Raw genomic sequence first — 18,636 nt, forward strand, 5'->3', positions numbered from 1 at the left:
CAGTGGTCACCAACCTGTCGATCGCCAAACGACAAAAGCATTCCTAGTAGATCGCTAAAATTTCTTTAAAAAACCTGACAACGCAAACCCTGCATTCCAATTTTTGGAATTCGTATCGCCCTGTTGGTGGTAGGTATATTTGATTCAGCTTCCCTGCATGGCGGTTCGGCAAAATGTTCCCATTTTGAACCATTTCATGTCTGAAAGTATAAACTATGCCTACCCGCCAGGCTCAGAGAGCATATCAAGTGCACCTATAGGCCTACCGCTGGCCAATCGGATTGCTCAGATGACAATGTGCAACTTCCTTGAGTTGATACTGTGAGATTTCAGAACTTTTAAAACCATGAGTAAAGAAAGACTCAACGAATACAGCAAAGAGCTGCTGTTTTTACGAGTGAGTTCATGTTTAAGTTTGATTCAGCACTGTCAACACTTATTATTCAACACTTATACGCCATAAAATGTGCTTTTCCCTGCGTCCACTTGCGCTACAAGCAGCTGCAATGAATGAGAAGCAAAATGTATCGATAGGCGTGCGTTGCTTTTTTATAAGCGGCTTGTGGCTTTTTTTATATCGAGGAATATTTCACTTTCTCTGGTCATAGGAGTAACAACATGAATTTGTGCATGAGGCAGAAATGATGCGATGCAACTCGAGTTTCGCCATCAGCTGGAAGATGGTGTCCCCATTTTGGTCAGCTTCAGTTGAGGAAGGGAGCTGCTCTCTCCCTCCGCTGAGACTGATCATTAGATGCAGGCACTGTCAGTCCAGTAAAATAAAATAAAAAGCTAATGATTTAGATTTATGCTCACTCACCTTTTTAAAAAACAGTTTTGTAGCAATGAGATTTGTGCAGTAGGCTAGAGGCCCAATACATTATCACTGCATATGGGCTATGCTTGAATTTCCCTGCCAATGTTATTTTCAGACCATTTTAAAATAATATTTGTGGGGAGGGAAAACTAGCTGGTCTATTAATAACTAATTTAAGCCTTGTGATGTCACCAGGCATGCCAAAACTCCATCCTACCTAAACAGGCAGTCTTTTTAAACAGCTTTTACACTAAAAGGGCATTATTGTCATTTTCACAATTTAACAGTTTTATTCCAATCTCATAGTGTGGAAATATACCCTACACGGCCAACAATATGTGGACACCTGCTCGTTGAACATTCATTCCAAAATCACGGGCATGAATATGGAGTTGGTCCCCCCTTTGCTGCTATAACAGCCTCCACTCACTCCAATCTAGGCTTTCCACTAGATGTTGGAACATTGCTTCCGTTCAGCCACAAGAGCATTGCTGATGTTGGGTGATTAGGTCGATTAGGCCTGTCGGCATTCCAATTCATCCCAAATGTGTTCGATGGGGTTGAGGTCAGGGCTCTGTGCAGGCCAGTCAAGTTCTTCCACACCGATCTCGACAAACCATTTATGTATGGACCTCGCTTTGTAAATGGGTGCATTGTCATGCTAAAACAGGAAAGGGCCTTCCCCAAAATGTTGCCACAAAGTTGGAAGCACAGAACCGTCTAGAGTGTCATTGTATGCTGTTACGTTAAGATTTCCCTTCACTGGAATTAAAGGGACTGAACCATGAAAAACAGCCCCAGACCATTATTCCTCCTCCACCAAACTTTACAGTTGGCACTATACATTCGGGCAGGTATTATTCTCCTGGAATCCGCCAAACCCATATTCATCCGTCGGACTGCCAGATGGTGAAGCGTGATTCATCACTCCAGAGAACGAGTTTCCACTGCTCCAGAGTCCAATGGCGGCGAGCTTTACGCCACTCCATGCGACGCTTGGCATTGCGCATGGTAATCTTAGACTTGTGTGCGGCTGCTTGGTTATTGAAACCCATTTCATGAAGCTCCCGACGAACAGTTATTGTGCTGACGTTGCTTCCAGAGGCAGTTTGGAAGTCGGTAGTGAGGACAACACGGCAGTCCCGTTCTGTGAGCTTGTGTGGCCTACCAGTTTGCAGCTGAGCCGTTGTTCTCCTAGGCATTTCCACTTCACAATAACAGCACTTACAGTTGACCGGGGCAGCTCTAGAAGGGCAGAAATTTGACGAACTGACTTGTTGGAAAGGTGCCACATTGAAAGTCACTGAGCTCTTTAGTACAGGTCATTCTACTGCCAATGTTTGTCCATGGAGATTGCATGGCTGTGTGCTCGATTTTATACACCTGTCAGCAAATGGTTGTGGTTGAAATAGCCGAATCCACTAATTTGAAGGGGCGTCCACATACTTTTGGCCAGATACAGAGCATTCAGAAAGTATTCAGACCACTTTACTTTTCCACATTTTCTTACATTACAGCCTTGTTCTAAAATGAATAAAATATTTTTTTTACTCATCAATCTACACACAATACCCCATAATGACAAAGCAAAAACAGGTTTTTAGAACATTTAGAACATAACATTTTTAAAATGTAAATATCACATTTACATAAGTATTCAGAACCTTTCCTCAGTAGTTTGTTGAAGCACCTTTGGCAGCGATTACAGCCTCGAGTCATGGGTATGACGCTAGACACTTGACACACCTGTATTTGGGGAGTTTCTCCCATTCTTCTCTGTCAGTTTCAGTGGCGACCCGTCATTCATTTTTGCCTGTTTTGCATGTTATTTTGGCATTAATATGTGTCGCATATCACTTTGCAAACAATGTAAAAAAATATATATGTTAATAAAGCCGCATACAAACTTGGTCTCTTTTTTGCTTTATTATGTAGGGCAGCTCCAAAATGCAAGTGTTTCAGCCACAGTGCTTTCTGTGGTGGGGCAGCCAGTGGAAAATACGGAGTGTAGGGGTTGGTAATGTTCTCTAGTTGCCCTGTGATTGGCTAAGTGTTCTGTCACTCATGGGGACACTACGTCATCACAAAATCTATCGGTAGAGTTTGAAAATTCAAGCCCCTTGGGTGCTGCCATAGAGTTGCATTAGAAGTGCCCATCTAAAAAGGCTCAAGATCATTGGCCAAAGATAAAATGACGTCAAATCACATATCTACAGTAGCTTTGATTGGACTGATCATGTCAACATCTTACTATCAAAACCTTAGCTAGCAAGCTAGCCGTCATCATCATGAATTCAGTCGACAATCTACTGGCAAATCCTTTTCAATCCTCATATGACAAGAAATAATGAAGATAAATTATAGATAAAACGTATCGGTGCTCATCGGCCATTGGACAAAAACAAGTCTGAAATTCAACATTGATTGGTTTGGAAGGAATCAGTGGCTAACTGCAAGCATTGCAAAGCAATCACTAGCATGCTTTTCAGTGGAGTGGGTGTGTGGTCCAAGTCTGGGTTTAAGGGTCTCTTTTCCAAGCTTAAAAGGATGAACTTTCAACATTGGCCAGTGTCGTAGACAACCGGTTCAAATATAACGCTGACAAGAACTTGTGAAATCAATTAGGCTTTTAATACAAAGTATATCAAAAGCCGGAATGGCCCGCGGAACACACACACCACTTCCCAGCCCCGGCTCCAGCATTTATACACATACAACATATAGGTCCAACCCATATGCAAATAAGCATACTTCCCCTAATTCTTCCTGTCACCATTATCTTTTTAATTCAGTGCCTCAGTATGTTCTCTGGTATGTGTGCCCTTATTGGAATCGGCAGACTATGTGTCTCTTCTTATCATTAGTGTGTCCAGTTGCCCTAAGCGCATATTTCTCTGGTATGTGTGTCTCTTAATGGAATCAGCAGACTATATGTCTAGTGTGTCCAGTTGCCCTAGGCGCATATTTCTCTGGTATGTGTGTCTTTAGTGGAATCAGCAGACTATGTGTCTCTTCTCTTCATGTGGTCTGTTTTTTAATGTTCAGCTGTCCTATGCCTTTATATGTTATCCATGTGTCTCATTTACTCCTACACCAGCCATGCTGTCAATCCAGAATGACTTCTGCCACGCTCAAAACAACTGGAAACTCGGAACTGGGAAATTTCAGACTACAGTGAATTCAAGACAATTGGGAACTCTGAAAAAACTAGCTCTGACTGGGAAAATAAGTTTTGAACGGTCATCCAACTCGGAGTTCCAAGTCGGGAACTCGGGCCTCTTTCTAGAGCTCCGACCTGAAGATCACTTATATCATCATGATTCGACCTTGTTTTCTTCAGAGTTCCCAGTTGTCTTGAAAGCACTATAAATCCAGAGAATGCCAGACTTTGATGATAAGGTTTAATGACAAAATTTGCAGACGAAGGACTGCTGCGCCAGGAATTCAAGTGAGCACAGCACAACAAGGTGAATCCAAAAATGTATTGTATGCTGCTACATAAATTATGTAATATGCCAGGGAGATATGTATACCGTAACTAAGAAAGTAATACTAAGTGTATGTTGTGTAGTAAGCTCTTTCCCTTGATCCTGACTATTCTCCCAGTCCCTGTCACTGAAAAATATGCCCACAGCATGATGCTGCCACCACCATGCTTCACCGTAGGGATGGTACCAGGTTTCCTCCAGATGTGATCCTTGGCATTCAGGCCAAAGAGTTCAATCTTGGTTTCATCAGACCAGAGAATCTTGTTTCTCATGGTCTGAGAGTCCTTTAGGTGCCTTTTGCAAACTCCAAGCGGGCTGTCATGTGCTTTTTACTGAGGAGTGGCTTCCTTCTCGCCACTTTACCGTAAAGGCCTGATTGGTGGAGTGCTGCAGAGATGGTTGTCGTTCTGAAAGGTTCTCCCGTCTCCACAAAGGAACCCTAGAGCTCTCTGAGTCATCTCCCTGACTAAGGCCCTTCTCCCCCGATTGCTCAGTTTGGCCGTCCAGCTCTAGTAAGATCTTGGTGGTTCAAAACTTCTTCCGTTTAAGAATGATGGAGGCCACTGTGTTCTTGGTGAACTTCAATGCTACAGAAATGTTTTGGTACCCTTCCCCAGATCTGTGCCTCAACACAATCCTGTCTCGGAGCTCTACGGACAATTCCTTTGACCTCATGGCTTGGTTTTTGCTCTGACATGCACTGTCAACTGTGGGACCTTATGTAGACAGGTGTGTGCCTTTCCAAATGATGTCCAATCAATTGAATTTACCACAGATGGACACCAATCAAGTTGTAGAAACATCAAGGATGATCAATGGAAACAGGATGCACCTGAGCTCAATTTTGAGTCTCATAGCATAGGGTCAGAATACCTTTGTAAATAAGTTTTCAGTTTTTTTATTGTAATTTTAGCTGTAACGTAACAAAATGAGGAAAAAGTCAAGAGGTCAGAATACTTTCTGAATGCACTGTATATTAAACACAGGAAAATCACATTTTTTACTTTACCGGGCCTTTTTAATATGTGTGTTTTTCTGCCTGCCTTTCCATCTTTGTGTGTGTCTGTGTAGTACTTGTCAGAACTGGTACAGACAGCAGGCATCCAGGGCGGTGAACCTAACTATCAGCAGAGTCATTCGCCTCCGAGAGAACTATGGGGCCATCTTCCTGTGTGATCACAGGTCAGTGCTGTATGTTGGTAATTTTAGGTCATCATTAGTCAGAGGTGGCACCACAGGTCCCAAAGTGGTGGACCTGTGGTGCCAGGTCCCAAAGTGGTGAGGTGGGGCCCACAGCCTAACAATCTCTGCTAGGGTGAGTAAAATGGTCAGAGTGAGGTGTTTTCTACATTTGTGTCTGGAAGTAGCTAGTAAGCTAGACAACGTTAGCCAGTTAGCTTGGGTGCTTGACTGCAGTTGTGAGGTCAGAATGCTTGGTTCAACCCAACTCCATGGTCTGAGTGTCCAGTGTGCAACAGACAGTCTGACAACACTCTGGATTTACGAAAGCCCAGAGTGCACTCTGAATGCACTCTGAGAACACTCTGGCACTCCAGAGTGAATTTAAGAACACACCCATAAATCACCAATACATTTCTTGGAAGTACAAAGAATATTTCTATCAGGGTGTGTTTGTAAATTCACTCTGGCAGTTCGTAAATTCACTAATGGCACTGATCGAATCTTCTACCTGACCTAACTTTAAACATGTAGTCTATTTTCGGTTTCAACATTGCTGTAGCCTACAGAAACTCATCTTGGTTGTCAAAAGTTAAAGGTTTCACACGCGGGTATAAATTACTACTAAAGGACAATAGGACACACAAGTGAGTATAAATGTATCAACAGTTGAGTCATCTACTTTATTAAATTACAGCCTGATGCGCTTGCATAGGTGAATTCAATTTCAATTGCGCTTTCAATTGTGCTGCTTTCGTGTGTCCGGTCACAGCACACAGCTAAGGGAAAGTGTACAGACATGCCACAGACCTAGCTAGGCTACTAAAATGTCTGGCATCGGTTTTTAAAACTTGACAATTAAATAACCAAAAAACTAAACCTGCAACAAAACACCATGCAAAGAAGAAACATGTAGGCCTATTACAGCAAAAAAAAAAAAACTTTATTTAACTAGGCATGTCAGTTAAGAACAAATTCTTATTTTACAATGATGGCCTAGTTCTTAATAGGGGGCGTCATTTTCACTTTGGGAAAAAATAGTGCCCAAATTAAACGGCCTCGTACTCTGTTCTAGATCATATGATATGCATATTATTATTACTATTGGATAGAAAACACTCTGAAGTTTCTAAAACTGTTTGAATTATATCTGTGAGTAAAACAGAACTCATTTGGCAGGCAAACTTCCAAACAGGAAGTGAAAATTCTGAAATGGGTCTCTGTGAAAGGCTTCGCCTATTCAATTGCCTTGTATTTATGTATGCACTTCATACGCCTTCCACTAGATGTCAACAGGCAGTAGAACGTTGAATGAGGTGTCTAGCCTGATGTGGGACCGAATGAGAGCTTTTGGAGTGACAGGTCAGCCATATTGGCAGTATTTTGCTGCGCACCTGGGTGCACCATATCGTTGTCTGCAATGCCTTAGGTAGACACGAAGAAATGCTCCGTCTGGGACGTTATTGGATACATACGAGAAAAACATCCTAAAGATGGATTCTCAACTGAGTTTGACCAGTTTATTCGACTTTTATTATCACTTTTTGAATTTTTCGTTCCATGCGTCAAACTTTCATGGACACGTGAGCTACACCATGCTAGCCAAAGTTGCTAATTCGACAGAAGAAATGGACATTCTAAAACAAAACAACGATTTATTGTGGAACAAGGATTCCTGGCACTGCATTCTGATGAAAGTTCATCAAAGGTAAGAGAATATTTATGATGTTATTTCGTATTTTTGTTGAATATGTTGACTCCAACATGGCGGAGAATGGCTGAGCACTGTCTCAGATTATTGTATGCTGTGCTTTTTACTAAAGTTATTTTTTTCAATCTAACACAGCGGTTGCATTAAGAACCAGTGTATCTTTAATTATATGTCCAACATGTATTTTTCAGCAAAGTTTATGATGAGTTTTTCTGTTAGATTACGTGACTCTCTAAAAGTTCTCCGGACAATTTGGAGCATTTTGGCGCCATGTTCACAATGTAAAACCAGGATTTGTAGCTATAAATATGCACATTTTTGAACAAAACATAAATGTATTGTATAACATGATGTTATAAGACTGTCATCTGATGTTGTTCAAAGGTTAGTGATTATTTTTATCTCTATTTGTGGGTTTTGTGAAAGCTATCTTTGCTGTGAAAAAATGGCTGTGTTTTTTTGGATATGGTGGTGAGCTAACATAAATATATGTTGTGTTTTTGCTGTAAAACATTTTAAAAATCGGACATGTTGGCTGGATTCACAAGATGTTTATCTTTAATTATGTGTACAACGTGTATTTTTCATAAATGTTTTATGATGAGTATTTCTGTATTTCACGTTGCTCTCTGTAATTATTCCGGCTGTTTTGGAGCCATTTATGATCATGGCGCCAATGTAAAACCAGGATTTGTAGCTATAAATATGCACATTTTCGAACAAAACATAAATGTATTGTATAACATGATGTTATAAGACTGTCATCTGATGAAGTTGTTCAAAGGTTAGTGATTATTTTTATCTCTATTTGTGGGTTTTGTGAAAGCTATCTTTGCTGTGAAAAAATGTCTGTGTTTTTTTGGATATGGTGGTGAGCTAACATAAATATATGTTGTGTTTTCGCTGTAAAACATTTTAAAAATCGGACATGTTGGCTGGATTCACAAGATGTTTATCTTTCATTTGCTGTATTGGACTTTTGATTTCATGATATTTATATGCTATTATTTACTTGTGGCGCTATGCTAGGCTATGCTAGTCAGCGTTTCTGATGAGGAGGATCCTGGATCCGGCCTAGGAACAGTGTTCAGGGGCAGAACGACAGATTTTTTTTCCTTGTCAGGTCAGCGATTTGATCTTGAAACCTTTCGGCTACTGGCCCAACGCTCTAACCACTAGGCCAACCCACTGAGTAGTAGCCTAGGCTGGCTACTAAACTACAATACATTTTGAGTGCACCTGACAGCAATGCTACATTAATTATTTATTTAGCAAGCTAATAACACAGAGCCTAGCGTTAGCTAGCTAGCTAATGTAAACTCACTCACTTTTGTACATCGCCTTGATCTGTACAATTGACCTTATTTTTGCGCCCCAAAAACGTAATACTTCCAGATCAACTGTAATATCAATACCAATGTAAAGCACAAGTTCTCCCTTTTCCAACTAAATTAATGACGAGACCTTCATGATGCCCATCTCTGCATAATTCAACAAGGCAATGAGCTCCGTCGGGTCTTTTTAAAATTAGCGGGTGGGGAGTGAAGGCTACGAAGTGATCTTGAAAGGGGGAAATATGTTGTGTGAAGAAAACAGTTTTTTTCACCCGATTTGTCCAACTAATCAACTTTAAAATGTAAATAAAACGTAAAGAGTTTATGTAATGTCTCATCACGTACCTGTTTGAAGGTTTGTGTTGAATTTGAAGAGGGGTTTAGGGCTGCGCTAACGTTAGCCTCACAAGTGAACTGCAGCTGTTCCGGCTTTTTAGTGTCATGATGGCTCGCAGTAAAAAATGCAATTTGCACCCTAGTCATGAAATATTAGTTTAATATTAGCAATAATTATATTAATTTAGACAAAAATAATGAAGTTTTCTTATAAGTGTATATGGTTCAGCATGATTTTAATCTGCGAGAGAAGGGCTACCCCTGGTGGAAAGAGGCTGTACGGCACAAGATGAGTTGCAAATGAGCGCTGTACGTTACGTAGTGACACGTCACGATGTAACGAACAGCATCAGAGGGGTTCTTTTTTTCATCTTTTCTCCAATACTGTTAGCCCATTACCATGTCAATCAACGCTGAATCGAAATGTAGTTTCACACCCCAGATTTTGATGCCAACACAGTCACTACAGTCCCATTCGTTTTCATTGCGCAAACATGACCTGTGTGGTCTCGAGTTGATCAAGCCACATGATTTCGTTGCTCTCACTGACAACACCATGTGATATGTTCCAGACTATCGAACAGGCGACAGGATGTTTTTGAGAACTGAGCATGAGAAATGAGTCATCATCCCTATGTATACACTTGAAAGACCGTGAACAAACCAGTTGCTAGCTGACTAGAGAGGGAAATGTATCTGGTGAGTTATTACTCTACTCAAATATACCGGCCTCTTCAGTGCCTATAGGAATGTATATTATACCGTAGCCAATAACTCTTTAAGCTGAATAGCCTCATATGAAATATTAATTTGATTGTGTTGGACAGCCATACTATGAGACGTAACCTAGCCTACATAAAAGTTATGATTGATTCTACATTATAACACTGTTCTTTCTTCCAATAGCGGATCGATTGTTTTCTGCCGCTCCTGATATTCACGCTCTGTGGCGGCAACGAGCCAGAGCCAGGCGCACTTACACCGACCTACATCTGGAGAGATGACGTGACAGGAGTTTCCTTTACATGCGACCAATGTCCTCCCGGAACACACTTGCGGAAGCGTTGCACGAAGGACAGCAAGACAGAATGCGGACCTTGCCCAAAGTCCCACTACACAGAAATCTGGAACTACATCGAGCGGTGTCAATACTGCAATATTTTTTGCACGGAGGATCAGTTTGTAAGCGTGGAGTGCACCCAATTTCACAACCGAAAGTGCGAGTGCAAGGACGGGTTTTACATGAGACATGGGTCATGTTCAAGGCACAGCAGGTGTCTGCCCGGCGAAGGGGTGCTCTCTAATGGTAAGTGATAATATAATGTTAGGCTTTCATAATAAAGATGCATTTTCTACTGCTATGTTTCCAGTTGGCTCTGCACACCACCAGGGTTTTCCTTTATTATGGTTTGCGGATGAAGTACACCATGTAGGCTATACGATCAACATTCTTATTTTCCAGGAACAGCATACACTGATGTGACATGTGAACCTTGCCGAGGGGGCTTCTTCTCTGCAGATTCCTCCAGCAGGAAAACGTGTCAGACGTTCACTGTGTGTGCTCCAGATCGCACCACTATACCTGGCGACGACAGGCATGATGTTTACTGCTCAGCCTGTAAGAGTGGTTCGATAACACATGAAGGTGAGAGATTGATGTTAATTTGAACAGTATAATCCACAATAAATGTTGAACATTTCAAGATTCTGTCCATGCAGTTGTTTCGTCTTTTTGTATACACATTAAAAAACATGTATTGAATGACTAGTTTGATACATGTATGTTGTTGTCACCTTCTTCTTACTTGCTAAAACTCTGAAAAGCCTTTTTGTTTATCACAAATGGTGGTCTCACTTATTGGAATACAGTCAATTTATATGGTCTTGGTTGCTCTCTTTTCTCTCTCTCTCACACTCCTCCACTCACACTCTCTCTATCACTCTCTCTCAACCACTCAGATGAAGCTATCTGTGATAGAGAGTTGATGGAATTCCTGGGACTGCAGATCTTACCACCAAGAAAGCACAAAAGACTGATGACTGTGCTCAGGAGGAGTGCGGGGAAAAACTTCTCAAAAAATTCAACTGTCCTAGACCTTCTCACAACTATTAAGAACAAACCTAGCAACAACAAACATTTTGCTCTTCGAATGCATGATATCCTGGATACAGACGGGCTGCTCCATTTAAGACGTAAAGTCAACACATGGTTTCCTCATATGACTTTATAGGACTAATATATTGTCAAATTTATTTTTTATTTAAGCCTATATGTGTATATATATTTTACAGGTATATTTTTTCAGTTCCTGCTGATGTGAGGTCTGTCTTTTTCAGAAATGTGTTAAAGATTAAAAACGACCTATTGTGAAACTGTCCATAATATTGTGAAACTGTCCTTTAAAATAAATAAACACTCAAAATATCATACACGTGTGTCAAGTGCATTGAGCTCTGTAGGTGTCGGTGAACTCTGTAGGTGTCGGTGAACTCTGTAGGTGTCGGTGAACTCTGTAGGTGTCGGTGAACTCTGTAGGTGTCGGTGAACTCTGTAGGTGTCGGTGAACTCTGTAGGTGTCGGTGTTGGTGTTCCATCAAAGGTCATGCTGCACTTCAAATGGCATTGCATGTCACTGGTACTTTCTAAAATAATCCTCCAGTCCTAAGCTACCTACTCCGACGACGACCCATCATCACCTCATAAAAACATACAGACCTGGAGGGCCTCATTTGTAAAACCATCGTAAGATTTGACCATAAATTGTGCCTACAATGAAATCCACAGCAACAATGTGATTTATGAATCTTGAACTTGATGTAAAAAAAAAAAAATGCAATTTACATAGATTTTGCATGAAATGGTGTGATTTTTAGATGAACAATTCAACTTTATTTGATATAAAAACAGCATTTTATAAAGGAGGCCCCATGTACTCTCCATCTATGACCTTATCACCTGGCATTGAAATAAACATTTAACAACAATAGTTTTATCAGCATGTTGTGTGGCAGGTAGCCTAGTGGTTAGAGTGTTGGGCCAGTAACCGAAAGGTTGCTAGATCAAATCCCTGACCTGACAAGGTAAAAATCTGTCGTTCTGCCCCTGAACAAGTCAGTTTAACCCACTGGTCCTAGGCTGTCAATGTAAATAAGAACTTGTTCTTAACTGACTTGCCTAGTTAAATAAAAAATGGTCTCCATGCATTACATTAGCCACTGCTACTAAACATCAACACTATCCTATAAGCAGTCGGTCAAATGCACTGGCACCTCCAACACAAAGTTCTTAGACATTTCAATCCACATATCCATGAAATCTGCTGTTAAATGGCATCTGGTAGACACTGCTAATGCTCAGAATCAGCAGTAGGACAAATCAACTGCAGCCTACAACTCAAATTCTCAAACATTTCAATCCACTTATGTGGCTGTCAAAGTCCGGAGTTAGTCCTTTCCTATCCCAGTGGCATGCACTGACTTGTCTAGGAACTATTGGTATTTACATATAACTATGTTGAAACTGACTCACCCTGCAAAAGGTGGTCACCCTGGTTCCTCTGGGCAAGTATGGTGTTTTTTAACCCCTAGAGTCTATATATTTAATTAGCTTGATAAATACATCCCCATCAAAATATGTCTGTTTAAATTTGATAACACAGCCACAAAGACAAAATTGGCAAAAACATTTCACTTTTGGGTCTTAATTTAAGGTTACGGTTAGGCATAAGGTTAGCAGTGTGGTTGGGGTTAATGTTAGGGTTAGGTTTATAATAACAAAATAAATTGTAGAAATGGGCAGGGTTTAGCCATAATTATGACTTTGTGGGGCTGTGTTAACTAGTGACGCCCGAGCTACAGCGAGCTACAGCGGTGTACAGCCCGAAAATCGGTCTTCTCACAAAAATGTCTGTAGCGTCCAAACGGATATGATCCCACCATCGAAAGCAGCGACTCTCACGAACACGTACAGTACCAGTCAAAAGTTTGGACACACCTACTCATTCAAGGGTTTTTCTTTATTTTTAAAACTATTTTTTTACATTGTTGAATAATAGTGAAGACATCAAAACGATGAAATAACACATGTGGAATCATGTAGTAACCAAAAAAGTGTTAAACAAATCAAAATATATTTTATGTTTGATATTCTTCAAAGTAGCCACCCTTTGCCTTGATGACAGCTTTGCACGCTCTTGGCATTCTCACAAACAGCTTTATGAGGTAGTCATCTAGAATGCATTTCAATTAACAGGTGTGCCTTGTTAAAAGTTAATTTGTAGGTTCATTAGGGAAGACACAGCACTCATCCCTACTATAGTAGGTTCATTAGGGAAGACACAGCACTCATCCCTACTATAGTAGGTTCATTAGGGAAGACACAGCACTCATCCCTACTATAGTAGGTTCATTAGGGAAGACACAGCACTCATCCCTACTATAGTAGGTTCATTAGGGAAGGGGGATTCGGAGGAATATTTAGACACCAGGCTACTTGCAATATAGCCTATCAAGTTGTTACATAGGTTAGGCAATATCCATCTACTTGACATTTGTACAATTATTTTACTAAGTCTTTAAGTATAACAATAAAGGTTAATTAGGGGACTGTCTGTGCATTTTCATTGTTTTATGAATGTTAATTCGCTTCTAATGTCAGATTACATTACATATAGCCAATAAACTGAAGACTGGCAGTCTTTCTCTCTCCTTTTCTTTCGCTGTTAAACTCTTATCTAAAGTGGGCAGGGGGGGAACAGTTGAAATGCACTAATTTGAAATATGTAGTTCGGCTATTATAAGGTATTATGAATACGGCCCAGTACATCACTGGGGCCAAGCTTCCTGCAATCCAGGACCTATATAATAGGCAGGGTGTCAGAGGAAAGCCCATAAAATTGTCAGAGACTCCAGTCACCCAAGTCATAGACTGTTATCTCTGCTACCGCACAGGGCAAGTGGTACCGGAGCGCCAAGTCTAAGATCAAAAGACTCCTGAACAGCTTTTACCCCCAAGCCGAAAGACTGCTGACAATTAATCAAATGGCCACCGGACTATTACATTGACCCCCCCCCCCCCCCCCCCCCCTCCATTTGTTTTGTACACTGCTGCTACTCGCTGTTTATTATCTATGCATAGTCACTTCACCCCTACCTACATATACAAATTACCTCTAACCTGTACCCTCTCACACTGATTCGGTACCGGTACCCCCTGTGTATAGCCTCGTTATTACTTTAGTTTATTTGGTAAATATTTTCTTAACTCTTCTTGAACTGCACTGTTGGTTAAGGGCTTGTAAGTAAGCATTTCATGGTAAGGTTTACCCTTGTTGTATTCGGCGCATGTGACAAATAAAGTTTGATTTGATTTGATGTAACGCTGTCATACAGTATTGCCTCCATCATGTGGGTAGTGTGTATTGTGTGTAACCTTAGATAGCTCAACAAGCATTTGTTTGCTTCATGCATGACAACCTCAGTTTATTCCCCGTGTCTGCATTAATGTAGTTTTGTTTCCCCTGTCCAGACGCTGTTCTTGTTTTGTTATATGTCCGTTTATCCATTAAATCTTCACTCCCTGTACGTGTTTCTCGTCTCCCAGCGTCTGTTCTTACACACTCTCTCTGTTTTCTTCAATTGAATTACATGTAGCCTAATATTTAAACACTTATCTAAAGTGTGTAGGGGGGAACAGTTGAAATGCACTAATTTGAAATATGTAGTTAGGCTATAAGGTATTATTGTAAGCCAATGCTCATCTATAAGGCATTTACTCAGTGATTTTCTTCTTTGTCTAAAAATGTGTTTATTCATTCACATCTAGGAAGTAAAACATTTAAACGTCCGTAATAAACCATTCATAAGGCATTTATAAATTGTGTGTTCAGCACATGAATAAACCAGTCTTTTTGCAGTCCCTAATCTAAAATGAGTGCTATTTATACTTTATGAATACTTTATAAAGGTTTTGAGTGACCAGTGTAATTTCAACAACAACAAAAAGATGAGCATGCCATTGGTAGTCATTCCTGCTGTACCTGGCAAAAGAACAAGCACAGAACACAGGATGTTTGAGGAAATATATACACATGTGTGAATAACTAGCTTACAAATGTGGGAGAAGTGATTAATAAATGGTTAGCAAACGGTTTAGAAGTACCTTATAAGTGGTTTATTATGGAAAGTGTTACTCTAGGATGTTGCAGATTCTTGCTATTCTGGTTAACGGTGTGTATTCTTTCCCAGAAATCCAGCATGTTTCTTGGCATATTATTGTGCGTTCTTTTTCACTTTCTAGTCTATTAGGTTTATGGAGAAACTGGAAGGTACTGGAAGTTATTTTGAAAGTGATACTGTAAGTTTACTCAGTTATGTATTGACAGGTTTAATACTGTAGTTAGGGCTTGGATGAAAATGGAATGGAGAAAATGTTTATGGAGAAACTGGAAGGTAATGACAGTTATTTTGAAAGAGATACTGAAAGTTAATTCAGGGTTGGATTGATAGGATCAACACTGTGGCTAGGGTTGGGACGGAATGGAATTTGAATCATTAGTAGTCGACCCTGCTAGGTACATACACATCACCAGGCTCCATGCTTTGTCTGCCCACACAAAACCTATTCACTTACTTATCTTGTTACGTCACTGACAGCAGCCACTGCTGCCTTTTAATCTTTGCACGCATGTGTGGTTATGAAACCAGGTAGGCCTATCATTTAACAAGATAATCTTGATAATGCACATTATCCTCACAATACACAAAAGTCTTAACCCACACAGTGACACAAACAGCTACGCTCTTTCAATGGACTATTTCAGAAGCACAGATTTTATTCAAATACACCTGAGAGTCCTCACGACATGAACAATCTCTTGATATGCAACATTTTCTCTCAAGAGGGTGTCTAGACATGCAAGAGTGATTCACCCACTCACTGAAGGTCATGTATATAACAATATACATACTTGTCAATAACCAACAATAAATTATTGTAAAATCTAATATTTGTTGCCTTGTCTTTAGTTTGCCCCTTGTTCATTAGTAGTAAAATATACATTTGTTTTACTAAGTAGGAAGAACATTATTTTTGACAAAATCTGGAAACCCCCAGTTACTATTGAAAACTAGGCCCGGGACGAAACTAGTATCGCAATATTTTTTACATGGAATAAATGAAAACACAGAGCAGACCATACCATTTGGTCTTAAAAAAATTCTAAGAGCACAGATCTTCATTCTTTTCATAAATGAATCTAGGGATATGCTCATTGGCAATTAGCCTTTTCTTTATCACCTCTTTAATGTTAAGATGTTAAGATGGCGCCGAAAAGCATGGCTGACGTTTCACATGCCCGTAACCAACTATGCTATTTTTAATTTTGTTTTGCGTTGTTTGTAACTTGTTTTTTTACTTATTTTGTACATAATGTTGCTGCTACCGTCTCTTATGACCGAAAATAACTTTTCCAAATTAGACCTGGGATTACTCATCACGAACTGGAAGAAGCTTTTTCCTTTAACGAGTTCTACAAGAAAGATATACTGCTCTCCCGGGAACAGGCCCAGATTCCTGTCATTGCGTGAAGAAAAGACGCAGATCGGTCTGCCTTTTGAAAATCCGTAGGCGAATGAGTAAACTCCCACTGCCATAAATTCTACTTGCTAACATGCAATCATTGGAAAATAAAATTGATGACCTACGATTACGATTACCCTACCAACGGTACATTAAGAACTGTAATATCTTATGTTTCACCGAGTCGTGGCTGAACGACGACACGGATACTATATAGCTGGAGGGATTTTCAATGCATCGGCAAAACAGAGAAATACCGTCTGGTAAGACGAGGGGTGAGGGTGTGTCTTTTGTCAATAACAGTTGGTGCGCAATGCATAATATTAAAGAAGTCTCATGGTATTGCTCGCCTGAGGTAGAGTACCTTATGATAAGCTGTAGACCATACTATCTACCAAGAGAGTTCTCATCTGTATTATTCGTAGCCGTCTATTTTCCACCACAGGCCAATGCTGGCACTAAGACCACACTCAACCAACTCTATAAGGCCATAAGCAAACAACAAAATGCTCACCCAGAAGCGGCGCTCCTAGTGGCAGGCGACTTTAATGCAGGCAAACTTAAATCAGTTATACCAAATTTTTACCAGCATGTCACATGTGCAACCAGAGGGAAAAAAAGTCTAGACCACCTTTACTCCACACACAGAGATGCATACAAAGCTCTACCCCGCCCTCCATTTGGCAAATCTGACAATAATTCTATCCTCCTGATTCCTGCTCACAAGCAAAAACTAAAGCAGGAGGTATTAGTGACTCGCCCAATACGGAAGTGTTCAGATGACACAGACGCTATGCTACAGGACTGTTTCGCTAGCACAGACTGGAATATGTTCCGAGATTGATCCAATTGCATTGAGGAGTATACCACCTCAGTCATCGGCTTCATCAATAAGTGCATCGACAATATCGTCCCCACAGTGACAGTACGTACATATCCCAACCAGAAGCCATGGATTACAGGCAACATCCTCATCGAGCTAAAGGCTAGAGCTGCCGCTTTCAAGGAGCGGCACATTAATGCGGACGTTCATAAGAAATCCCGCTACGCCGTCAGACGAACCATCAAACAAGCAAAGCTTCAATACAGGATTAAGATTGAATCCTACTACACCGGCTCTGACGCTCATCGGATGTGGCAGGGCTTGAAAACTTTTACGGACTACAAAGAGAAACCCAGACACGAGCTGCCCAGTGACGCAAGCCTACCATGATGAGCTAAATGCCTTTTTTTGCTCGCTTCGAGGCAAGCAACAGTGAACCATGCAAGAAAGCACCAGCTGTTCTGGTTGACTGTGTGATAACGCTCTCGGTAGCCGATGTGAGCAAGACCTTTAACAGGTCGACATTCACAAAGCCGAGGGGCCAGATGGATTACCAGGACGTGTACTCAAAGCATGCGCAGACCAACTGGCAAGTGTCTTCACTGACATTTTCAACCTCTCCCTGACTGAGTCTGTAATACCTACATGTTTCAAGCAGACCACCATACTCCCTGTGCCCAATGAAGCGAAGGTAACCTGCCTAAATGATTACCGCCCCGTAGCACTCACGTCGGTAGCCATGAAGTGCTTTGAAAGGCTGGTCATGGCTCACATCACAATCATCCTCCCAGATATCCTAGACCCACTCCAATTTGCATACCGGCCCAACAGATCCACAGATGACGCAATCTCAATCGCACTCCACACTGCCCTTTTCCACCTGGACAAAAGGAACACCTATGTGAGAATGCTATTCATTGACTACAGCTCAGTGTTCAACACCATAGTGCCCACGAAGCTCATCACTAAGCTAAGGACCCTGGGACTAAACACCTCCCTCTGCAACTGGACCCTGGACTTCCTGACGGGCCGCCCCCAGGTGGTAAGGGTAGGCAAAATTACGCCTGCCACGCTGATCTTCAACACTGGGGCCTCTCAGGGATATGTACTTAGTCCCATCCTGTACAATCTGTTCAACCACGACTGCGTGGCCAAACACGACTCCAACACCATCATTAAGTTGGCTGACGACACAACGATGAGACAGCTTATATGGAGGAGGTCAGAGAACTGGCAGTGTGGTGCCAGGACAACAACCTCTCCCTCAATGTGAGCAAGACAAAGGAGCTGATTGTGGACTACAGGAAAAGGTGGGCCGAACAGGCCCCCATTAACATCGACGGGGCTGTAGTGGAGCGGGTCGAGAGTT

General features: G+C 41.1%; 1 protein-coding gene across 1 annotated transcript; it reads left to right on the plus strand.

Moving 5' to 3' along the window:
• Positions 1 to 9,466: 9,466 nt before the first annotated feature.
• On the plus strand, positions 9,467 to 11,283 carry LOC120060593 (tumor necrosis factor receptor superfamily member 6B-like). The gene is made up of 4 exons (XM_039009968.1): positions 9,467 to 9,564; positions 9,772 to 10,171; positions 10,328 to 10,510; positions 10,825 to 11,283. The coding sequence occupies exons 1-4, from the start codon at positions 9,556 to 9,558 to the stop codon at positions 11,094 to 11,096; spliced, it is 864 nt and encodes a 287-aa protein (XP_038865896.1). The 5' UTR covers positions 9,467 to 9,555; the 3' UTR covers positions 11,097 to 11,283.
• Positions 11,284 to 18,636: the final 7,353 nt, after the last annotated feature.

Source organism: Salvelinus namaycush, chromosome 16, assembly GCF_016432855.1.
Source record: "Salvelinus namaycush isolate Seneca chromosome 16, SaNama_1.0, whole genome shotgun sequence".
In the NCBI taxonomy this organism is placed as follows: Eukaryota; Metazoa; Chordata; class Actinopteri; order Salmoniformes; family Salmonidae; genus Salvelinus; species Salvelinus namaycush.

Bases quoted from the DNA above. Each gene is read 5' to 3' on its own strand.
- LOC120060593 (XM_039009968.1), top strand. The intron at 10,172-10,327 runs GTAAGTGATAAT...CTTATTTTCCAG, and splicing joins CGAAGGGGTGCTCTCTAATG to GAACAGCATACACTGATGTG. The intron at 10,511-10,824 runs GTGAGAGATTGA...TCAACCACTCAG, and splicing joins TGGTTCGATAACACATGAAG to ATGAAGCTATCTGTGATAGA.